At 48.7% G+C, this 23,435-nt stretch overlaps 8 protein-coding genes across 11 annotated transcripts; 7 read left to right on the forward strand and 1 right to left on the reverse strand.

Moving 5' to 3' along the window:
• Nucleotides 1-1,898, reverse strand: ONS95_010884 (uncharacterized protein; the record flags this gene model as incomplete). The annotated part of the gene is made up of 5 exons (XM_058504466.1): nt 1-83; nt 136-549; nt 599-1,445; nt 1,497-1,697; nt 1,755-1,898. 5 exons carry the CDS (start codon nt 1,896-1,898, stop codon nt 1-3), a joined length of 1,689 nt encoding a protein of 562 aa, XP_058359022.1.
• Nucleotides 1,899-2,291: 393 nt separating this feature from the next.
• ONS95_010885 (uncharacterized protein) lies at nt 2,292-4,712 on the forward strand. Of its 4 annotated transcripts, none has more exons than XM_058504469.1 (4): nt 2,292-2,741; nt 2,847-2,918; nt 2,969-3,029; nt 3,132-4,712. In XM_058504469.1, the coding sequence occupies exons 2-4, from the start codon at nt 2,902-2,904 to the stop codon at nt 4,647-4,649; spliced, it is 1,596 nt and encodes a 531-aa protein (XP_058359025.1). In that variant the 5' UTR covers nt 2,292-2,741; nt 2,847-2,901; the 3' UTR covers nt 4,650-4,712. The 4 variants fall into 4 exon arrangements, with proteins under 4 accessions (XP_058359025.1, XP_058359024.1, XP_058359023.1 ...); XM_058504468.1 differs by having other exon boundaries at nt 2,847-2,872; XM_058504467.1 differs by having other exon boundaries at nt 2,847-2,868; nt 2,919-4,712.
• A 473-nt stretch (nt 4,713-5,185) lies between these two features.
• Nucleotides 5,186-7,590, forward strand: ONS95_010886 (uncharacterized protein). The gene is made up of 5 exons (XM_058504471.1): nt 5,186-5,469; nt 5,528-5,660; nt 5,709-6,313; nt 6,370-6,587; nt 6,634-7,590. The coding sequence occupies exons 1-5, from the start codon at nt 5,415-5,417 to the stop codon at nt 6,739-6,741; spliced, it is 1,119 nt and encodes a 372-aa protein (XP_058359027.1). The 5' UTR covers nt 5,186-5,414; the 3' UTR covers nt 6,742-7,590.
• Nucleotides 7,591-7,776: 186 nt separating this feature from the next.
• Nucleotides 7,777-8,780, forward strand: ONS95_010887 (uncharacterized protein; the record flags this gene model as incomplete). Its single annotated transcript, XM_058504472.1, has 5 exons — nt 7,777-8,069; nt 8,123-8,432; nt 8,488-8,543; nt 8,594-8,702; nt 8,748-8,780. 5 exons carry the CDS (start codon nt 7,777-7,779, stop codon nt 8,778-8,780), a joined length of 801 nt encoding a protein of 266 aa, XP_058359028.1.
• Nucleotides 8,781-12,383: 3,603 nt separating this feature from the next.
• ONS95_010888 (uncharacterized protein) lies at nt 12,384-14,282 on the forward strand (the record flags this gene model as incomplete). Its single annotated transcript, XM_058504473.1, has 2 exons — nt 12,384-12,673; nt 12,734-14,282. The coding sequence occupies 2 exons, from the start codon at nt 12,384-12,386 to the stop codon at nt 14,280-14,282; spliced, it is 1,839 nt and encodes a 612-aa protein (XP_058359029.1).
• A 2,605-nt stretch (nt 14,283-16,887) lies between these two features.
• On the forward strand, nt 16,888-18,051 carry ONS95_010889 (uncharacterized protein; the record flags this gene model as incomplete). The annotated part of the gene is made up of 1 exon (XM_058504474.1): nt 16,888-18,051. One exon carries the CDS (start codon nt 16,888-16,890, stop codon nt 18,049-18,051), a length of 1,164 nt encoding a protein of 387 aa, XP_058359030.1.
• Nucleotides 18,052-18,090: 39 nt separating this feature from the next.
• ONS95_010890 (uncharacterized protein) lies at nt 18,091-20,202 on the forward strand (the record flags this gene model as incomplete). Its single annotated transcript, XM_058504475.1, has 1 exon — nt 18,091-20,202. The coding sequence occupies one exon, from the start codon at nt 18,091-18,093 to the stop codon at nt 20,200-20,202; it is 2,112 nt and encodes a 703-aa protein (XP_058359031.1).
• A 476-nt stretch (nt 20,203-20,678) lies between these two features.
• Nucleotides 20,679-23,435, forward strand: ONS95_010891 (uncharacterized protein; the record flags this gene model as incomplete). The annotated part of the gene is made up of 2 exons (XM_058504476.1): nt 20,679-22,927; nt 23,006-23,435. The coding sequence occupies 2 exons, from the start codon at nt 20,679-20,681 to the stop codon at nt 23,433-23,435; spliced, it is 2,679 nt and encodes an 892-aa protein (XP_058359032.1).

A 23,435-nucleotide genomic window follows, 5' to 3' on the forward strand; every position in this document is an offset into this window, starting at 1 on the left:
TTACACTACCCTTCTCTTGACTCTGACAGGCATATCATCGGAGGGCTTCGCAGTAGCCTTCATCTCCTGATACGCTCTCATTCCTAAACTTTAAATCAGCATCTGTCACAACACCACGAAAAAACATCCACTTACCAAACATGCCTCTCTTCCCATCCAACATCTCACCAGGCTTCTCCCTCCCCATCATCCGATCCCACTCCTCATACTCAGAACTGATATCAAACTCTCTCAACGTCATCACCATAATGATCTTCATCTCAAGAACGGCTAATTCCTGACCAATACAGTTCCGCGGACCTTTCTCGAACGGGCGCCAGGAATCCTTGACGATTTCCCTCTGGGCAGGGTAGGTGTCAGGGGCGGGGAGGAAACGCTCGGGGATGAACTCATCAGGGCAGGGGAATAGATCTTCCCGGCGGTGCATGGTGTGATTGTTGATCCAGACCATGGTCTTGGCTGTGTTGTAGGAGGTGCCATTGGTGGTCAAGCTGGTAGATGCGCTGCCCTCGCGTGCTGTACTTGCTGGTGGGAAGAGGCGGAGGACCTCTGTTGTGGGGTCAGCGATGGTGTTGTTGTTGTGAAGCAGAGACTTTACCTTTGATAATAGCCAATGTGAATGGAAGTTCGTTCAGCAGAGCAGGCTTTTTCTTGATAGCTTCGGCTGCATTTGCCGAGGGGCCAAATACAGTATCATGTTCTCGACGGACTCTGGCGAGAGACTCGGGGTGGGTGTGAAGCATGTGGTAGATGAAACACAGCGTAGAGGAGGTAGTGTCATGACCTGCAAACAGAAAGGTTTTCATCTGGTCAGTCACAGTTTGCAAGAATCTGGCATCCATCAGACCAGCTTTCCCATCATCGTTGCCAGTGGCGAGGAATTCCTCAACCGCCAAGTCGATAGCAGGCTTTCGGCTAGACTTCGTCCCCGAGGTGCCGTTCTCTGAAGGTCTCGTAGCGAGTCGCTGTGTGATCACTTTCCTGATGTAGTTGTCGGTGATACGAGTATAATACCATTGCGCAATGGGCATGATCGGATTCAAATTCTGGAAGGGGTTGGTCGTCACCGTCTTTGGAGACCACCTGACAGAGCCTTTGAACCCATTAACCATTTCGTTCTCGCTTGTCTGAGAGTTCACATCATGATCCAGAACAACATGCCCCATGATATCGATAGTCAGACGTGCGAGTGCTTCATCTAGCGGCTTGATTTCCCCCGAATCCGCCCGTCTGTTCAGGACTTTGATAAAGATGCTGGTGTCGTCTACTATGCTTGGAGTGAGAGTCAGGAGATGTCTGGCTGCGAATCCGGGATTGAAGAGTGCGCGGGTCTTTTTCCATTCCTTTCCTTCCGTGATCAACATGCTGGTTTTGCCGACGACATGACTGACGTATTTCGGATACAGGTGGTACTTCTCTAGGTTCATGGCTTGGGTTGCAACAGCCTAGATGAAAGTTTAGCAGAAATTGACCGAATTATAAGATACAGCTCTTACTGGATCATTGACGACAATTTGTCGCCAGTCTGATGCAGGCCAGTTGTCGAGGAAGTACAGGTTCCCTAACTTGTATTTGCGCCAGAGAACCGTCATCGTGGTCATTGGATGGGTGTCTGTGGGGCTGTTTTTATACAGCCCTGCGATTCCGGGAATGGTCCCAAACCACATGCTGAAGGGAGGAGAAGGCAACGTGCCATGCTGATATGGTCGTGTTAGGAGTGATGATTTTTATCATCAATTGATTGTGGAACTTACAAGATATTTGAATTCTCGTCTATATTGAACAACTCTCCCAATATAGATTGCAAAAAGCGTTAAAATCACAACGAGAATCGTATTGAGGGATCGGCCGTATTGATTTGATGTCCCTTCTGCCGGAGGTGTAGTATTTGTGCTCATCGTGTTCATGACTTGTTGAAAATAGGCCATGAAGGCGGCTGAGACAAAATATTTCGCAAAATGGCCCCAAAGAAGGTTCTTGAGCAATTCTGGAGGTAGTTTTGATATTCAGAAATGAAAGTCAATTTGCATCATATTTGAAGTAAATTGCGAGATTGCCAAATGTTGAGACCGCCAGAAAGGCAATCCTGTCTGCCTTGGAGTATTACGGAACGGGTTCTGGTTAGTCCACATCCAACGCCGGCCTTCTTATGAGAAAGCTACCTCATCAGATCGTGGCCCCTTGGAACGGAATACTTCAGGATTGTGAATCAAAAGTTGAACATTGTACGAGTATATGTATCTGGGCAGAAAACCTTCCGCTCCACATGTTTCAGACCAGGTTAGCTTTGGAATGCCGATTTACAAGCGGATCTGGGCGGGCCTATTAATCACCAAGCAAAAGCTACAACCGTACCATCGGAAATCCTCAAGACCAGGCCAATCAGTGGCGGTCATTGGGTTTCTGTCGGCATTCTGTCAGCACTAATCGCCAGCTCGCCTATGCGAGGCTTCCCATAACCTTTCAATATTTTTTAAAGTTTATGAGTGTGGATCGTGACCGAATACGGATTCTCGTCCGAGCTTTGTGAGGGTACAGAGCTGACGATTGAAGCGCATGTTGCAGTGGTGGCTGCGGCACAGTGCCAAACTTCAGCCCTGCTTCTCTCAACCTCGCTATTTCTACCATTGGCCATCCAGCGGCGGAGAGAAAGATCTTCTCGAAGCTTTCGTTTTTTGTGACTTCTGAGCGAGATGCCAGCTGCAGACGGAGAGAAGAAATGTCGGCAAGGAGGGCCAAAGGTTGGTTGTCCTCCAAGCAGAAAATCCCTAGAACAGCTGCTTGCTTGTAATCTTACAAGCCCATGGAAATCGATGATGCTGACATTTCCTGGGTCGTTTTTGTAGACAAAAACAGGATGTGCCACGTGTAAGCTAAATCGACTTGATTCCACAGGCCAGAATGCTGATAGCTTCTAGGCAAGTGAGCATCTTGATCAATTTCCCACATCGGAAACTTACCTCGCCAGAACTCGACGGGTCAAATGCGACGAAGGTAAACCGCGTTGTCAACGGTGCGAGAAGGCAAATGTAAGTGAGACGAATTCGTCACTGAGCGCTACTGAGAGCCTCTATCACTCTGTACTGTTTACCAAATTTGGAGCGCATAACACCAACTGTCACATCTTCTAGTGGCCATGCAAGTATATTCCAGTGAGGAAAGGACCATTACAGAGGACGACAAGAACTATATTGCCATCTCGGCAAATCTGCACAGTCCGTGGCGCGGGAACAAACCATGGCCTCCAGCGGTTACTTCCACATTTGTCGAGCTTCGGATCCCAAGATGAATACCGATATTTTCAGGTCTTCCAGACAAATACTGCGCCAGAGCTAACGGGTTACTTTGATTCCAACATATGGAATCGGCTGATACTCCAAGCATGTCATCACGAACCTTATGCATGGCACGCTGTTGTGGCGATTGGAGCACTACGTAAGTCCCTAAAGATATCGCAGCTTACGAAACCACGGCGCCCGACTCTGGCAAGACCTGATGATGATGGCAGTACCCATCATGTCTTTGCTTTGCAGCAATATGGGAAATCACTTCGACTAATGAAGGAAATCTTGACGCAAGGAGATGAATCCAAATTTCACAACTCTCTCATATCTTCTCTACTGATGATCTGTTTCGAGACCTACCTGGGTAATCAGGAACTGGCCTTGACACAAATTCGGACAGGTGTCGACATACTCTTCAGCTGGCCCTTCAAATGCAGACTGCAAGACGATGACTTTTCCTCCATGAAGCTTTTGGCCAAGAACTACTCATTTGTTGATCAGGATATTGTCAGCACGTTCCTTCTTCTGGATTTTCAGGCTATGACATCTGATAACAGAGATACCAGAGGGATGTTGAGCAAAAAGTACCCCGATATCCCGCCAAGGTTCGAAACAGTCAAAGAAGCTCGAATGGTTCTTGAGGTAATCGTCCGACGGCTGCGGCAGTGGCGCACAACTGTTCATACCCAACATAATCCCTACGTCGCAACATTCGGTGTTGAAAATTGTGCCGACCTGGGCTGCAACAATCAGGTCACTTCACAACTTGAAGATTATTTCGAAACGATAAAATTGTGGTATCATGCGTTCAAACCCGTGTTCGATGTGGCACGGAAAAAGCGAGGATGCAAGGAATACTTCGGAGCCAATCTCCTAATGGCAAGATATATCCCCATCCGATTCCTGTTTCTGGTCGCGGATGGAAACGAGACAGGTTCCGATGTGTATTTGCCCGAGTGCACCGTAGCTGTGGATCTCCTGGAGGAAGTCTTGGAGCAAGATCCTAACATGAAACCTGGACAAGCTACCTTTGTATTCAATAACCATTATGTGCTCGGAGTCTTCGTTATAGCGCTTCGATGTAGAGACCCTACTCTACGTAGACGCGCAATAGCTATAATGTTCAAGTATCCAAGACGGGAGGGCTTGTGGGACAGCGTAATGGCGGCGAAGGTGGCTTCCTGGGTTATGCTCGAAGAAGAGAAGGGTATGGTTGATGGATTTGTACCAGAGTCTGCAAGACTGAGGATTGTGAAGAATGACTTCTCGTTATCTGAGAGAAAGACAGTGGTTCGCTGCTCCAGGTTAGCAGCTGAAGGGTCCAAGGAGAGAATATTACTTCCGGAGGTTACACTTACCTGGTGATACTTCCTTGTTGGAGACATTCATAGGCGGATGAATATACAAGACAAAGAGAATGAAATGGACGTGAAGAAAAATGCTTGCCTCAATCTGATACAATGCGCTACACATAGCAGCAGATGAGATGTTTGCGAGATGCTTGCCCATGCTTTGTTGGCTTGTAGGAGGAGACGCGATCAAGAGTTGGGAGACGCGACGTTTCTGCCAGGCGGTGAGAAAGCTCGCCTGCTCTCCTGTTGCTACACTTCACTTTAACTCGATACACCAGGCTTCCAGGATATCAGATCATCTCGATGTCGAGTTCACAGACGTCCAGAGCCATTACTATAGGTGATATAGAAGTTATTTCCGATCAGGAGCCTCTACTCGGCTCCAATACCGAATTCAATCCCACACCACCGAATGATGAAGAAACCATTCCCCAAGCCGCAAGGCCATTGTCAACACTCATCCTCTATTTCATGGCCATTCATTTCCTGCTAGCATTTGCCGAGATAATATTAGTTGCACCTTTGATCCGCCTCTTTGAGAATTCACTGTGTCTTACACACTATGGCTTTCCGAATGGCCGGGTAGCTGAGGGACTGTGTAAGATCCCAGAAATTCAGAGACCGCTGGCTACGATTAGAGGATGGAAATCTATGTTTGATACTATTCCAGGTTTGATTTTGTGTAAAATGTATATTGATGACTTGCTGACGATGTTAAGTACTTCTTGTAGCTATCCCGATTGGCAAGTTGGGAGATCAGTATGGAAGGAGAAAAATCATGGCGATGGCTCTCATTGGAGTCGCTGGATCGCTTACTGAAATATTTATTGTTTGTAGGCACATGATAATTTCTGAATCTTGCCTTATGTCTCCAGCTGATATATTGACTAGGTGCTTTTCCTCAAAAATTTCCTCTGCAGCTTGTGTGGTTCTCATCTGCCATGCTGCTGTTGGGTGGAGGTCTGAACTCGGCATCTGCTTTCATGTGGGCGATGGCATCAGAATCTATTCCTTCTGAAAAGAGGTATAGTAACCTGGTGCTTCCCGATGGCTCTGCTGACGCCGAAGTCAGGAGTCATGCTTTCTACTATATTTTCTCCGCATTCTACGTTGCGGAACTGATCTCTTCATTCGTTGCATCAATCACATTAGATATTTCACCATGGATACCTTGTGGTCTGGCAATGGGCGCTGTCGTACTATGTCTTATTCTCCTCGTGGTTATGCCAGACCCTGGGAAATCAGCAAATTCTGATCAGATACGCCCCAAGCCGGGAGACGATCTTGGAGAATCGATATGCTCACCCACAGCTTCATCATCCAGCACCTCCGCTCGAGGCCTTATATCTGCACTATCGCATCGAAATATACGCCTCACGATTCCAGTATTCCTCGTCGGCATATTTCGATATGCGATGCTGAATATCTTGATCCAATATGCATCCATGCGATTCGGTCTGAAGATTTCCACAGGAGCTACATTCTACACCGAGACTGCTGTAGTCAACATAGTCTTGTTTCTGTTTCTAGTTCCCCAGCTCACAGGTCATGTCCGGAGGAAATATAGCATTCAACCTAGTGTCATAGATCTATTCCTAGTCCGAACGAGCGTCACTTTGATGTGTATTGGATGCCTTGCCATTGGACTTGCTCAATCGAGCTCTCTCCTACCTATCGGTACGCTCTGCCCCCTATCGGACTCCAATGTCGCCCAATTGACTGATATCGTGAAGGCGTTTTCATTTTCGCTGCAGGATTCGGAAGCAGGGTTTCGGCCCTCTCTCTCGTCTCATATTGGATATCTGACGATGCAAAGGCCACATTTTATGCAGCGATCGTGGTTCTCGAGAGCCTGGGCCATGCCGTGGGCGATCCGTCAATTCAGCAGATCTTCGCTGCGTCGTTACGGCTGTCCCCATTTTGGATGGCTATGCCATTTTTCGTTGGATCTGTGAGCTCCTATCTTTGGATTTTGGTAGCCTCAGCTGACTTTAAAGGTGTTGTACTCTCTTGCCGCTGCTTCTACCGTATTCATTCGTCTCGATCAGCCATCAACTGATAGCTCCAACATTGGTCAGAATCCTAGGGACCTTGATCCTACTTGAAGCTCTGGAATTATCTGGGCGCTTGAGCAAATCTGTTGCCAAATGTTTTTACTACGCACGTATGGGCGGTGGTTTAAATCCACTGCCTTTGAGCCCCCTAATTCGACGTGACATTGATCGAGAAGATGTGCAGCAACGCATCCTCTACCGAGAGCTGGACCAACACCATGTTTTCCAGAGCGAACAGGTGAGATTTGTTATCCGTACCTACATGGCCTTTCCATCTATGATCAATGTCCCAGATTCAAGCTTTCCGTCCATCTACGAAGCCTACGGTGTACTCCAGAAAGTCAGGCCAGAAGCAATTAAAGTATCAATGTTTGGAAATTTCGGAAGTGCTGTTGCAGATATTTAGGAGTTGCGAGCAAAACATTGTTAGGAGATGGAACGGCTGTAGAGGTCCTGAGGGGCAGGTATCTGTGGCTGGAACTTACATATACCTTTGAGCAAGGAAGCCTTGAACAGTGGAATTCGGAAAAGTCGCAGATGAAATATGGCTAGCTGTGTTCACCCTCGGATTCTTTTCCGAGATGGTCATATAATTAGTAGCCAAGACTGATAACAGGGGGTTGAAGAAGCGATGGTAATTTTTGCCAAAATTCGGAGATTGAGCAGGATGGAATCTGTAACGAAAGTGGTAGAGGTGCTATAGAATAGTAGCACAAGAAATTATTCCGCCGGTTTTGCTGCTCCGTTTGTTAATCCAAACAATAACATCGCTTCCCCTTTCTGGCTTGGTAGGAGCTTGGGTGCACGCCGATGACGCGATGCCGTCCTCGACAGGAGTGGAGTGGGGGTTTCGGGGCATCTCTAACTTCCACTCAGCTTGTGCAACAACTATTCGACCGTGACTCAATCAATCTCACCGCATACATCCTCCGGTCCAATTCCCTCTACAAATAAATACCAACCCGTATGCCCCTCTCTCGCACAACGTCTCAGTTCTTCCGCACACTCTCCAAACTTCGAACCGGTCCCCAACCAAGCTCCATCTTCAATCTACCCCACCTCCGCAGAACCATGGCCTCCGCAGCAATGAGCAAGCGCCTCGAGGGGAAGACGATTGTTATCACCGGTGCATCGTCTGGTATCGGTCGGGCTACAGCTGTGGAGTTTGCGCGGACGGCACCCAAGAATCTGCGGTTGATCTTGACGGCGAGGAGGATCGATACATTGAAGGAGGTTAAGGCGGAGATTGAGAAGGATGTTGGTGAGGGCGTAAAGGTCTTACCCTTCAAGTTGGATGTTAGCAATCCAGAGGAGGTCAAGTCATTCGTTGGGAACTTGCCGGAAGAGTGGAGGGAGATTGATGTCTTGGTGAACAATGCGTGAGTTTGGTCGACGATACAGAAGAATGGGGATGTATGCTGATGCCAGGCAGTGGGTTAGTTAAAGGCGTAGCTAAAGCGCCCGAAATTTTGGAAGAGGATATCAACATCATGTTCGCGACAAACGTTACGGGTCTAATCAATATGACACAAGCCATCCTCCCGATTTTCAAGAAGAGAGCAGACGGTGGTGCGGGGGATATTATCAATATTGGCAGTATTGCAGGTCGGGAACCATACCAGGGAGGCAGCATTTACTGCGCTACCAAGGCAGCTGTTCGCAGTTTTACAGATAGTTTGAGGAGAGAACTGATTGCCACGAGAATAAGGATCATTGAGATTGACCCCGGGCAGGTTGAGACTGTGAGTTTTGGTGTCGTGTGGAGGGGTAAGTGGGGTAGATGCTAATGAGGGGTAGGAATTCTCGGTCGTCAGATTTTATGGTGATAAGTCGAAGGCTGATGCTGTTTACGCGTAAGGAAACAATCCTCTCGTCGCGTTCTACACATTGCTAATGGACATAGTGGGTGCGAACCCCTGACACCAGAGGATATCGCCGAGGTGGTCGTGTTCGCTGCTGGACGGAGGGAGAATGTCGTCCTTGCAGACTCTTTGATCTTCCCCAACCACCAGGTATGACCAAATCTCTTCTTTTGTTTGCAATAGCTGACTGGGAAGGCTGCTGCTACTGTCATGCACAAGAAGTCGTAGTCTAATGGCACTGACGTGAATTAGGCTGGAGCGGGAGGTGCCCTGTATAAGAAGGGTTAGGTACAAGTGTCAACCACTTTTAGAAGAAAATGTGCACAAATAGACTTGCTTCTCACTCGACAAGACTCTTTCCCTCTTATGTTCCTGTACGGGTGTATGTGGCTGTATTTGTGCCGTGGGCAGCTTCGATTCCATCTAACCTGGGCCTCTCGGGTACTCATCTGCTTAGTTAGCTCTCTGCGTCGGGCGAGCTTTCTCTTCATAGAACGGTCATTGAAGTGGACCATCTTTGCTATTTTGTCGTTTTTAGTTACAGCCTTTATTGCTTGACCTTTGGCTGGCATGTGCCTTCAGTAAGACCTCTCCTTTCAAAGCTAGTTCCATTGCCAAATCATCAATTATCATTACCATATATCTATCTATCTGCAAACATTTACGCGTGTCATTGTTTTAAAACGCGAGCAAATCTATCTTCATATATCTATTTATCCATATTCAAGGACCGCTCTTACGTGCCTGCGATCTCGTACGTCAATTTTCCAGACAGCAGGTCATGGCAATGACTCCTCCACCACAGCGAAAATCCCAAAATATTCTCAGAACTCATACTCAGTCTAAGATACAGAGCGTACAGCAGTTTTGCTGCAAATCGCACCGCAATGCCGACAAAAGCCGCGCTCATCACATCAGTCATATATCTGCATCTCAGTTGTTCGGACCATGACTTTCCGCTGCCATTACCTCACAGCCTCTCCTGTCACTTGCTATAGGTCCAGCGTAAGAAAGAATATTTGTTGCATATCGCATCTAACTGCCAAGACAAGCGGCGCATGAGTTAGCCTAGATATTTCAAATTATTGATAGTGGTTTTGGTCGGTGTTCTTACATCGCCAGGTTAGTGTGAGGCTCCGAGTTTAGCCTCCCATGGTTTTGGGTCTGGGAGGCTCTAGCTAGAGCCCAGCCTCGTCACTAGTATCAGCAATTGCCAGTCTTGGAGCTGAAAGAAGTTCTGTTGCACGTCTGACAGCCCGGATTGTCCCGATGTCGGGGTCTGCTTATGACGAAAAGCCGTGGTTTTTGAATTTCTCTGGAGGTAGACAGACCTTTTATGCTAGTATATCGGCAATCTGAACAATAAACAAAATCACGAGGACATTTGTTCGCCAACTGATCCTATCATTTCCTGCATTTCAATCGCTGGATATGTTTGGGATTGGAGTTTTGAAACAAATGTCGGAGTGATGTATGAGCGTCTTGATGCAAAGCCGAGATCTTCCCCTTCGCTACATCGGAGACATCCATCCCCTACAATGAAATGACCAATTCTGGTTGCATATTGGCTAGGCAGATATCTTCAAGACCTGCTTCTCCTCGTTCGTCTGAAAAACAATTCTGTAGACCGAACCTAGTGAACGTCAAAATCATTATCACATCTCACGGTCGGTCGCTGGCCGGAGAAACCTTCTGTTTACACGTTTCAAATGCCGAAATTGGCTATCCTCCACTACTACTAACAAGAGAAAGATGGTATCTATTGCACATCAATTAAACTCATTCATTAATTAAATTGCTTACTGCCGCGCCGGAGAAAATAACAGTACCGGCCCAAGGTACAGATGGAAGGTTCGTGAAAAAACCGCTCGCGGGACGGATGAGCTCATCAGCTTAACCACTAAGAAAACACCGGTTCACGCCCTCACTCGTTGAAAGGCTGGACGAACAGCTTTGTTGCATATCGTATTTGCTGTAATAGCTGTTATTGGTTAATGGTATTCGGGTGCACTAGCAATTATGGCTCTTTGTTCTGTTTTGGGGGGGTGGATGGCGCTTTGTTTAGGTTGGGGTTTGGATGCTTGGGGAGGAACTTAGCCCAGTCTGGCGGCAGGCGTGAGGAGAGGACACGGTCTGAGAAAATGGAATCTTTGATACATGTAAATGCTGCGTGAGTATCGTGAGAGTATCTATAGGGACAGGAAGTTGGATCGTGGAGATTAAAGGTCGTGGTGAAGAGGATCACGTGACCGTGAACGAAGGAAACACCTCCGTCGGTCTTACCTCCCCGGAAGTCCTTTCTAATCACAGCAGTGACTATATTATCTGATATCTAATTTTGAATACTTGTCGATAGCGACATAATCCTCTTCGCGTTTTAGATTAGATATGAAGGTAACTCAATTAAAACTCCAGATCAAACGTTATCTATCTTACCTAGATAAAAGCTTATTCTTCATTGACCTTTAAACCTGTTGCTTAGATATTTGACCCTAGTTATTGATTTTTGCATCCATAAAAGGTCGGTCTACTTGACGTGATGTCCAAATTCAGCCATTGGCGTTCTGCGTTCCAACGAGCGCTCCTTGCGTGCACTTCACTCCAAAAGAAGCACCTCCATCACTTATAAATGCTGCACTAATCTAAACTTATAGCTAGAGAAAAGAGTCAGTCTGTTGCAGATCGCACTCCGATGCCGACAGTAGCCTCGCCTTGATTTCTCTTCTCATCATCAGAGGCTCCGTTCAGCGGCGACTTTGCTACGTTCGCTAGTCCCGCATTAGGTCATGCTTTCAGGGAACACACCACTAAATTGTCTGTACCATAGGTTGTCATTTGTTGCTAGACCTTATTGAATATCTTAATGCATGTAACAGTCGATTCTGCTTACTTTCAACTGTGTACTAGCAGGTACTTATATAGTACACCCAAGTGCTTGGGACGCGATTCTGAGCCGGTGGATTCAGGGTTCCAGGTCCAGCCAATGGTGATGCAGTTTTTACGGAGACTTGTTTGCTTAACCCCCTTCTCATCATATTACCATGTATGAATCCACTCTAAGTTTAACCGTAGCAAATTTCATAGTCATGAGAAGTGGCGAGAGCCTTGTCGTGAGACTGATGATCACGCGGATAATGCGAGGCTTTTGTATTCAGACATTGCATGCTGCCGTTGCGTAGAAGCTAATAGTAGCAAAGTGTACCTATATAATGAAAGCTCCGATCCAAATAGAACCTGCTATAAATATCCTCTGTGATAAATTTCAAAAATAATTCCTTGGCATAACGCCGATGTAACCTTGAGGTAATTATCTCAACCCCGCGAAGTAAAATTTGTACTCTCATTTCTTCTGTGGCACTCAGGTTGATAGTCCCTATTTGCCTTAGTTGTTAGATTCTGGCTGTTTGCTACGACATTCCCCATTTCCCTAGCTGAAAAAGTGGTTTACAATGACACCGAACCAAAGTTGCAGATTCGCTTAAATTACATTTTGTCAACAAATCCTCTCCCGCCAGAAGCTTCAATTCACGAGAGTGATTTCAATAACAATGGTTCGCATTATCGAAGATTAAAAGAAGCTGCGATCCTGAAGCTGGACATAGGTTGGTGAAAATATTTATACTTTCGCTCGCTACGGCAACGCGGCTCACCCCGAGCCTGCTTCACAATCGACTCACATTTGCTTTTAGCAGGGTTTCCAGGTTAATACCAGATAGAAACTAGTTTCGCGCTAGTAAAACAATTTCTAAATATCTACCACAACTTTATATCATCATCCTCACTTACCAACCCAAGTCATATTCCTAATTTCATCACAACGCAGCCAGCACCATGGCAGAATCAACAAGCTTCGCCAATCTCCCTGTGGAAATCCTCCTTCTCATCAATTCCAACCTGAATGGTACAGGTGACATCAATGCCATCTGCCAACTGACACGTCGCCTCTATCATCTCTTTCTTCCAGAAGTCTTTGACCGCCATCTTGCCTGGGCGAGAACTGTTGATCGCCCTAAGAAGGAGCGCGATTGTCTCATTGCGATATTTTTGCACGCCGTTAAGTTCAATTCCTCGAACTTGATCCAGCAGCTATTTTGCTATAGGGAGGTTGTGGATTTCAAAGGGTGAGTTCACCTTAACATCTATATTCATGTTCGTTAAGATGATGCTAAGAATTATCCCAGATGTCTCCCAGGCACACCCTTCTCACATTACTCAATCACCTATCTTCACTTTGCTGTCTCCATGGATGCTCCAGTCATTGCTTCACACCTGATGAAGCACGGTTCGTCCTCTGAATTCAGCATCGACAGTCTCAGCACCACATATCCAGATCTCACACCGCTCTACATGGCTCTTGCTCGGCCACACCTAATCACTCAGCATGAACTCAATGCTGCTCTGCGTATCGCCTGCTCCTACGCACTTCCACGCACCGCAGCATTCCTCCTTGCTCGTGGTGCAGATGCACGAGCAGTCTCGAATTATGGTATTTCCGTTCTGCATGCCACTCTCACTCGTCGAGCTCGATGGAGGTACTTCGACGAGTTCTATGCTTACATGGAGCCTTCCGTTCCACCAGCTACTCTGTGGGAGGAGTTCATCTGGGCCACCACAAAGAATCTAGTTACTTACGGTGCGAACCCTAGACTGAAAACCGACAATTCAAGAATGCATTCCTGCGACACCAAGTGCTGGCAATCAGTCAATTGTGAGCACAGCCAGCAGACTCCAACCCATCTTGCCGCCGCCAGCGGATTTCGCAGCGTTGTACGATACCTTATCAAGACAGTCGGCCTGGGTATTCTGAGTGAGAAGAATGGTGGAGGGTATACACCACTGTATGAAGCATTGGTGCAAGGTCATGATGTTACTGCGACGTACATCCTACGGAAGCAGCCGCTTACTCCCAATCCAATTGTCAGAGCAGAAGATAATTCGACGGCCTTGCATATTGCGTCGAGGTTTGCGCTTGAGCATGTCATCACGTATATTCTCGAGCACGGCGCGAAGAATGATATCAATTGCGAGGATGCGAAGGGCCGAACACCTTTGCACGAGGTCCTCTCGCAGGATAATATGGAACGCGAATATGAGATCGTGGGTACATTGCATATCCTGGCCAATGCTGGCGCTGACCCAGATCATGGCTTCATTACTGATTGTCATTCTTCTGCAAAGTCGTCGATGGGAATGAGGAAGATCGAGACACCTCGGCAAATGGCTAGGAAGCACGCCTTTGTATCAGTCCGAGATATGTTCCGTTTTGAAGAGGAAAATATCTACAGAGATTGGTGCGAAGAAGCGAAAGAAGAGAGTGATAAACGCGTGGCGAACGCGACTGCAAGCTGGGGCAACGATGAGAACACAACATTGGAGCCTACGATTACCGCCGAAATACCGGTGAAGACGAAGAAGAAATCCAAAAAGCAAAAGGAAAGAGCGGCTGTCAAAGAGCATGAGCAGAATTTCCCTGCTTTGAATGGAACTGGTGGTGCGGCAAAGCCAAACGAGAATCTCCCGCCACAGCTCCACAGAGGTGGTCATGTCTCGAGAAAATCAGCGGAGTGGGAGAAAATTCAGTCGCCGAAGGTTCTGAGAACGGAAGTTGTGGACAGTCTTGCAGTGAAACCAGTCGCGATAGATGTGGGAGTAGATCAGAGCAGTAATGATAGAATGTCGAAAAGCAAGGCCAAGGGTGGGAAGAATAAGTGGAAGAAAATGATATTCTAAAAGACAAAGCAAACGGTGTTAGAAATGTTGAAAGAAGGCAAAAAGAAGTTCGGCTGAGATAGACGGCTTTGATACAACTAAACAACGGTTGATAGAATCGAGAAAAATGACAGAAACGACCTTGATTGATTCCCGACTATGTTCCAGGGAATTTTGCTTACTTAAACTATAAACATCTCCTTCGAACAGCATAAAACTATGCACTATCAAACCTCAAGTCACGAGGCCTCAGAGGATTTGTCGGTCTTGTCACCTTATCATGTGCTCATGTCAAACTCCAGTATAGCCATCTTCCCTTCATAACCCTCATTACTCGTCATCCAAACATCGTCTTCCGGGGCTCCAAACACGAAAGTTTATACCAACATCCGTAAATCCTTCCAGATCGATTCGCGGAAGTCCATTGAGTGGGCCACCGTGTCCTGGCTCCTCCATAGAGAGGATCTTGGCCATGTAAATCACTAATCGCGTCCACGGATCCGAGGTTAACTCTCAGTTCTGGAATTTGGAACTCTGCGTGGAGGCTGTATTTCGTGTCAGGCCAGTGTTATTATTCTTTGGCATATGTCGGCTCAATTCCATCCTTCTGTGACAGTACAAATCTTGAGGGTGATTCTATTCATTGGCATGGGAGGTGTGGAGATGCCGAATTTGATGTCGTTTGTGGCTGGTCTGAAGCTCCCGCAACTCTGCATGGGTGCTGCGATATAGCTTTTAGTATTGGTCGGGTTTGAGAACTGATGATTAAAAGCCTAATGCTTGGACAGAAATCGGTGCTGCAAGAATTGCGCGGTAGTAATTGTCTACGGCATAGATTGGAGTGAGACAAAGCAGACATGGGCTGGCCTCCTCGGGACACGGTCATCCCTTGGAGGATGGGATTCCATCTTCCCAGCTACATTCTCAAGCCCCAGTGACAACATAGAAAAAGTCCATACCAACAAAGAGCAGTATTTTGATACACAAAAGAAAGAAGGATAGGACGGGAGCAGACAACCTACGCCAACATTTGCAAGGCGTAGAAATGACTACAACTGATCTGACCTCATTTATATCACAGTGTACCACAATATCAATACCCAGCAACAAAGCAATATATGAAAATAAGAAATGTGCATCATACAGTTCAAAGATACAACGGTCGTGCGGGAGTTAGAGCTGCCAGCTGAGGAGTTGGGTTACCATGGCAAATATTGGGTTTCCCGAGTGCTGACTGGGCGATCTAGTACCCTGGCTGCATGGCTTCTTCAAGTTCTGACGACATTATGATACTTTGCAGCACCTCAGTGCTTGGAGGTGCAGAATGTAGCCGGTGGATGTACAGCGCGCTAGGATTGTGCAAGTGTCGATCGCGGTGCTCCAGAGGCCGGTGATTGGCTTCTGCCCATTGAGATATTCCACTTGGTAGTTTTTGAAAGTGGATTCAGTATGGACCGTTATCCAACTTAGATTACTTTTGCTAACGCGTTAATAGGCTGGCGGATCTAAATTGTTGTCACAAAATCTTCTTCTCTATGGTGCTGAAGCTTTATTAGCTCTGGAGGTGGTGGTAAGACTGACATCCAAGTGCTAATAAGTACTGATTTGTTTAGCATATTGGAAGGTGGCTCAGAATTGAAAATATGCTCATCCCACAAGAATGTCATGGAAATAGAAGATCAGTTCTTAAAGGGTGTTATAAGTACACTCTGATATATTTCCCCCGAAAAGCTAGAAGTTCAATTATCCTAACCGGCTTTAAAGATGCATAATATGTATGTATGTACCTAATCCAAGCTCAAACCAAACTCAACCTCACATTTCTGACAAGCGCATCCAAAATTCCCACCTGCGCTCCATCAAGCAACACCTACTGCATATGGTGTTTCTAAGCAAGAACAACAACAACAACAACAACAACATCCAGCAATATGTCCACACCCCAAGAAACAGCCACCTCCCATCCCACAACAATCTCCAGAACAACTAACTCCTCTCGCTCCCCAACACACCCACCTCTCAAAACAATAGCCCTTTCAAACAGTACAGAGAACCCAATCTCAATCTCAATCTCACAAAGCCCCTCTTTATCCCCCCGAACAGTCGACCCCATGTATCCGGCGCGAACAAACAGACAATGAAGCAAACAAAGCCTCGACCTCGACATGATAAAGAAGACGGGATCGGGACGATAAAGTCGGAAAATGCTGCAGAAGGTCGACAATTTTCCGAGCTTGATCGAGAGATCTATCTTCGCGCGTTCGTAAAGATTTCTTCACGGCACGCACGATCCGAGTCGAGTCGATCTCGCAAAGTTACCTAGACATTTCTAGCGCGAAGGTGGTCATCAATTGGCTCGTTGACGGTGTGCCGAGAATTGGGTTGATCAGGCGGGACAGGCTCGCTTGGGGCTGGCTGGCTGGATCGCTCGCTCGCTCGCTCGCTTAGAGTGTGTGTGGGTGAGGAGAAAGTCAATAAACTGAACTGGACAAGGGCCAAATAAGCTTGAGGTAACAGAAGCCGAATTAGAATCATAGGCACGCACAAGCAGCTGTTTTGCTTGATACTGAGGCAAAGACAAAGACCAAATTCACAAGAGAAAAGCCGTATCGGTGCATTTCCAGAAATGAGACCTCGCAGACGTAGACCTGGACCTGGAAGAGGTCGTCCTGGCCTGCAGTGGCCGGGGCAGACCCAGTTTCGATTGGAACCATCTGGTGGAAAGCCATATGGCCAATCTGAAGAGAATGGTGAGGGAGAAAAGGAGGAGGATGGTGGTGATGGGAATGTAGAGATGTCTGATGTGTCGGATATGGGCCCTGTGCTGGATTACTTGAATGATGCAACGCAGCAACAGGAAGTTCCAACTTCTTTTGCACCGCCATATGCACCACCGCAACCACAAGTAGATTTCTCACAGTATCCGTATCAGTATCAGCAATCACAAGCCCAGGCAGGTCCCTCACAACCACAGAACCAACCTCGACCTCAACCTCTATCCCCAGACCCCTCACAACCCCTATTCATGGCCTACCGCCTCCCCTCACCCCCAATCCCCACCCCCCTTCCCCCCACCGGAACCCTCTCCCTCTCCCTCCCCCTCCCCAACATCGCCTCCCAAATTATGAGCTACCCCCGGCCACCACACCGCGACCCCACGGACGGGCGCGAATCCCGGCACGACCGCCGCCTCCTCAACACCTCGCCCAATACATGGTGGAACTCGTCGCCCTCTCAGCACCGCACCAACCCCACCAGCGACAAGTGCTGGCGGTGCTGGAAGCAGCGCGAGGCTCCCAAGTGCGACTTGCAGGCTACGGGGTATCCGTGTACGCCGTGCAAGGAGAATGGCAGGGGCGGGGAATGTAGGAATGGACTGCCGACTCGGGAGTGGGAGATGGAGATGTTGAGGAGGAAGGATATGGGGGAGGAGTTGGTGGGGAGGTCGCCGATTTTGAGGGGGAGGGGGGGTGGGAGATGGAGGAGAGGAGGGGGGAGTGGAAGTCTGAGGGGTGGAGGGAGAGGGAGAGGGGGAGGGAGAGGGAGAGGGAGAGGAAGGGGAAACGGGAGGGGAAAGGGGAGAGAGGTGGTGGCTTTCGATGATGATGAGGAGGAGAAGGAGGAGGATGAGGATTGCGATGGTGATGGTGATGATGATGATGATGTCCCATATCAGGGACCTCCGAACCGTGCTGGGTCAACTCGAAGACCAGGACTAAGACCAAGACGTGCACCGCCTCAAACCAACGATACTGAAGATTTCGAAATCAAGATCCTAGCGAATGGTTAGAGGATCAGAGTAGAGTCCGCTGCCTCCGTCCAACGGAGAATGAAAAGACTGCGATCTGACGACGGAGATGAAGATGACGATGACGATGATGGCCATGCTGCATCAGTACAACACAGAGAAAAAGTCCGCCGAAGCAGTTCCCTAAACAACAGGAACAACGCTCGTCCGTGCGATCGATGCATGAGGATGGACTTGAACTGTCCTGGAGAAAGGCCTTGCTTTCTCTGCCTAATGAGCGGTAGTACTTGTACAGAATCTTGCACGAATCTGCCTTACATTGCAGCTGCGACGCCGCCTTTTGTGAACAGTACCATTGAATCGCCTCCAGCACCGCGAGCACGACGGAGGTTCTTCACTCCACCTGGGAATGAAGATCTCTATGGTGCATCGCCAGTACCACCAGCACAGGGGATGAACTTTGATGATCCATTCGGGAATGAGGATACTTACCAGGGATTGCCGCCACATTCTACACCAGCTCAGCCAGAAGATGAGATGCTCTTCCCTCAAGCAGAAAGTGGCGACGAAGATCTCTATTCCGTTTCACCACCACGCCGCCAATCCCAAGCAGAATCAGCACCACAACACGATCCCTGGGCCGCCATTGAAGACGACGTATTGAACCTCAGCTTCCCATCTCCAGGAACCAACGCAGGCGAAGCCGAATACCTCGCACAAATCAACAAAGCTTTACCCATGGATATGGATATTTTCGATCCTGAAGTCGACCCCAACGTCGCCATTGCCATGAACATGAATACCCACCCACCGTACACGGTGAATCAAAGAACTGCGTCGTATGAGGAGCAAATGGATAGGAGATTGCGGGAGTTGACTGTTGCGTCGCAGAGTTGGGCGACTGTTGAGCCCGAGATGCCTGCTGAGGATGGGAATAGTAATACAGTACAACAGCACGGGCAGCAAGGATCGCGAGAATTGTCGGCCGATTGGTTTGGGAGGGTGGATCAGCAGGGAGATACTGATTCAGAGATGGTGAGTTCTGATCCGTTAGATCAGGAGGATGACTTTAGTTTTGAAGAGTATCTGAATGACCTCACGACGCCAGATTTGGGACGAGATTCGCTTTCAAATCCAGGTCCGGCTACAAACTCGGAGACAAGTCCGAATCTAAATGTAGACCCGGAGTTCCAGGAGGCTTTGAATCGAGAGGCGCAGAGGAGGAGGCCGGAAGCGTATCAGGAATATCGTCGGAATAGCCCACGTCAACCACAACCTTCTGCTGAAGCGACAGAGTCTTCGGTATTCCAGTTTCAAGCAGGATCATCGAGACCAGGTTCAAGTCGAGCAGAGAGTTCTTTCTCACCAGGTCAAGCTCCACCACCAGCTCCAGTTCCCGGTCGTCGAACCCTCCAGGCACGATCCAACTCGCAACCACCCACCAGCTTCACACCCTTCCAGCCCCGCCGTCCTCAACCACCATCCACACAGCGCCCAGCACAACCCATCTCCTCAATCGCCACCTGGTCCTGGGACGGCAGCCGCGCCATCGACGGGCCCGACATCTGGCCCTTCAAAAACCTAACCGCCAAGCGCCTCACCCCGGGTGATTACACCGAAGCCATCTTCGCCAACATGCAAAACACAGGGAACTGCGACGAGATGCCCCGGTACCAAGCCATCCCCGACCTCGAACCCTTCTCAATCCACATCTCTAGCCGGATCCTCTGCGGCGAAACCCCCGTGAAAGATTGTGGGGTTGCAGAGCACGCGCAGGGAGAGCATACGGTGCTGCCGTTCCTGACTTGTTTGAAGTGCCATGTTGCGAGGAGGGACCGCGTGCCGCGACTGCAGGAGAATCTGGAGAGGAGGAAGGTGTTTTTGTGTGGGGGGTGTGTGGAAGTTGTGAGGGGGGAGGAGGAGGCGGGGAGGGTGGAGGTTAGAAAAGAGTGTTTGTGTAGGGAGTCGATTGATAATACGTGGTTGTGTCATATGCATGGTCGGGAGGTGGAGGAGGAGTTTGCCTCTGCAGTGCTGAATGCGGAGGCGGCGTTGATGAGGCTAGGGGTTAGAGGGAGGTGTATTGCTTGTGCTGCTGAGCCTGAGGATGATGAATCCGGGGTTTGGTCATGTATGATTTGTAGGGATTGGGTTTGGAGTAATCCGGGTAATGCGGGAGGTCCTAGGCGGTAGAGGAGTTCGTCAGGCAAGATGGCTGGTTATTTAGCGCCCTCGAGTTGTACATAGAAATATTATGATTCGTATAAAGTCGTTGTTGCTGCCCTACCTATGAATGTTAGTAAAGTCAACAGAAACAAGTGATTCCACGTGAGACCCCTTTTCTCATCCTAAGCGAAAACAAACAATCCCTTTGCTCTACTGTACTGGTGGATTAACGAGCCCATCCATTGCGCGACCAACAAAGCCGGTTCCCCCGCAATCAGCCAGATTGTCAAGCAGAATCCGCAAACATCAATTGAACAACAAAGATGAAAGAAGTCTTACGTGAAATAACAAGGAGCTATCAATTGCGACTTCGAATTCCATGCTCGATTTCGAGATTGCGCGCGTCGGACACTGCTTCCTGTAAAAGAAAAAGAAGACGTGACAAGAAAACTATTCTATCTGTACTCACTCATCTCGCCGAAACACCACATCAAATCATCACCATGTCAACCCCAGGTCCAAGTCCTGGATCTGGGTCAGGACCACCTGATGGCGATGACACCCCGAAAAAGCATTCCAAGAAGAACATGCGAGGCCGGGCGTACGTCGATGAGGACGCCGATAATGCGGAAGTGACACAACTTTACACGCAAGAAGATGAACGCCAAAAGCGTTCTACGCCGAGAAGTCGGATGAAGGGATGGGCGTATATTGATGAGGAGAGTGATGGTCCCGATTTGACGCATCTACATAGCGGTGAACCGATTGCTAGGAGAAGGAGGGAGGAGGAGAGAGCAAGTAGGGAAAGGGATAGTGGGGAGGGGCAGGGGAGAAGTAGAAATAGTACGGGTAGAGGGAGGAATGATTATTATAATGGTGAGGAGGAGGAGGAGCAGAAAGATGGGAATGAGAATATGCAGATGGGTGGAATGGATCATGGGAATGAACCTTACCCTATAGGCAGCATGAACGACCCGCCTGCCTCATCCGACTCCCCTTTCCCTACACCACCTGATCTCGAAGGTTTACCACCTCCAAATCAACCCAACACATTGATCCCCGTTCCTAGACACCCAAACGGTAGAGCCGAAAGACGACTCTTGAACGTCGACAAGAGCATGTGGTGGAACCAGGAGGGGCAGGGCCACACGAATCCACCGAGTGATTGCTGCTACGAGTGTGTGGTAGTGCACAAAGTATGCGATGTTCTCAGAATAGGTTACCCATGTACGAGGTGCGAGCAGAGAGGCCTGAACTGTAGGAACGGCTTGCCGAGTCAGAAGTGGGAGAAGAAGCAGATTCTGGCACAGACGGGTGTCGCTGTACAATCCAGGCTTCAGTCTCATGGGACGTCAATGGGTGCTGGGAGCCAGGGGAGGGCAAGGACTGACACGGGGGCTTTTGCGCCGGGTAGTAGTGTTAGTAGTGGGCGAGGCAGAAGAAGCGCTAATGCCGGTTCTTCGACCCCACAGAGTGGTGATAGCACACCTAGGACCATTGTCGTTGACACGTCCGTTGCTTCGTCTTCGAGAGGGGGCAGGAGAGGAAGACCAAAGAGAGCAAGAAGCGCCAGCCCAGAAAGAGACAACGGCGAAGACAGCATTGGAGAGAAAATTGAAGATGAAAATAATGATGATAACAATGGCGGGAGAGATGGCGGAGGAAAGCGCCTGTATAAACGCCGCAAGGCAACTCCCCTAACCGACGACCAGTACGAAAAGAAATTCGGCATAAAACGTAAGTGTAAAGAATGTTCCAGGCTGAGGGTAACATGTCCGGGAGACAGACCATGTGACAGATGCCTTAGGACGGGGAAGCCGTGTGAGCCAGCACACGGTGATGGTCTGCCGTATTCTGCAGCTGAACCTCCGCGTAACGAAGATAATGAAGACGATGATGCGATTCCCGTCGCGTCGTCAAGTAGTAGACCTGGGTCAGGACGTCCACGCGGACGACCGAGAGGGCGAAAAAATGCTGCTCCGCCCGTAGATCCTCTTGAACGGATATGGGCAAAGTTCAATGGGCTCTTCAACCCATTCAACTACAGCAGACCGGAAATGGAAGGAGTTCCAACAGCTGATGTTCCTACAGCCGATAGGATGGGTCCTCTACCAGCTCCTACACCGCCAATCTGGCACGCGGCGCGCAATCAACGTTTAAGGGATGTTCAAGATGATGCTCAGCGCGACCTCGACCGGGATATCCAGCGTCGTCTCCAGGAAGCTCAAAGATTGGAAGAACATGTCATGGGAAACCTTGGTCCAGGCATGGGATTTGGAGGGACAGCCGAACTGGTCCATCGGCCGCGCTGGGATGCGCAAGCTGCTCGGGAGACTTGGTTCTCCAACGCCAGCTCTGCGGCTGTCCCTGTTGTTTTCCGGCAGGAGCCAGAACCATACAATGTCAATCGACCATCGAAACCGGTGCCAGACTTCGGGAGAAATATGGTGAACATAGGCGTGTCTATCAACTCCCAGGTACCGCCACCGCCCCATGGAGACCAGATTCCGTGGATTGCGACGTGGAATTTTGAGGGTCGGAATACCACAGAGACGAGGGGTCCGTTGGGTTGGCCGTACCCTACTATTGGTCCTCTTGATCATGGCCACAAGCATAACACGTCTGGGATTTTTGATCCAGTGAACTGCTGTGAGAATGTGAATCAATTTTCTGAAATGTTTGCGCCTGATGAGGTATGTAATGCGGGTCCAGCAATGATGTGTGAAGTGTGGCCAGAGTATGACAGAGGCCAGTAAGTCATTTCTCTACATCTCCAAATCAGAAGAGTGTAAATGAACGTGAGATGAATATAAACTAACCCCTTAATAAGTCAACATAATCCCTGGTACACATGCAACGTTTGCCGTCACAAACAATGGGACTTCTACGCCGAGAAGCAACAAGAGATATTACTCCGACAGAAACTCTACGCCTGCTCAGACTGCGGAAATCAGATCCGGAAAGAAGGTCGAAGCTGGCCTAAAGAGTGTCTCTGCTATGCCACGAAGACATGTCGCGATCTGTGCCATCTGCATAGAGAGCAGGTTGAGAATGCTGCTGAGGGGCCGATCCTCATTGCTGAGGATTACCTGATCCGGAGTGGCATTTTGAGGAATGAGTGGGATACTTGTATTAACTGTGGCAAGGAGGATGCGAATCCGTATTCGGAGGTTTGGTCTTGTAAGCTTTGTAGAGAGTGGGTGCAAGATTCGGGACGGACGTGGATTGATAGGAGGCGAAGAGTTGGGGAGAAGCGATGA

This window comes from Cadophora gregata, assembly GCF_030347475.1.
Source record: "Cadophora gregata isolate MNR1 chromosome Unknown scaffold_5, whole genome shotgun sequence".
Lineage (NCBI taxonomy): Eukaryota > Fungi > Ascomycota > Leotiomycetes > Helotiales > Ploettnerulaceae > Cadophora > Cadophora gregata.

Bases quoted from the DNA above. Each gene is read 5' to 3' on its own strand.
- ONS95_010885 (XM_058504468.1), top strand. From the start codon at position 2,694: ATGCCAGCTGCAGACGGAGAGAAGAAATGTCGGCAAGGAGGGCCAAAG. The intron at 2,873-2,968 runs GCTAAATCGACT...TTACCTCGCCAG, and splicing joins ACAGGATGTGCCACGTGTAA to AACTCGACGGGTCAAATGCG. The intron at 3,030-3,131 runs GTAAGTGAGACG...CACATCTTCTAG, and splicing joins AACGGTGCGAGAAGGCAAAT to TGGCCATGCAAGTATATTCC.
- ONS95_010886 (XM_058504471.1), top strand. From the start codon at position 5,415: ATGGCGATGGCTCTCATTGGAGTCGCTGGATCGCTTACTGAAATATTT. The intron at 5,661-5,708 runs GTATAGTAACCT...CGCCGAAGTCAG, and splicing joins TCTATTCCTTCTGAAAAGAG to GAGTCATGCTTTCTACTATA. The intron at 6,314-6,369 runs GTACGCTCTGCC...GATATCGTGAAG, and splicing joins GAGCTCTCTCCTACCTATCG to GCGTTTTCATTTTCGCTGCA.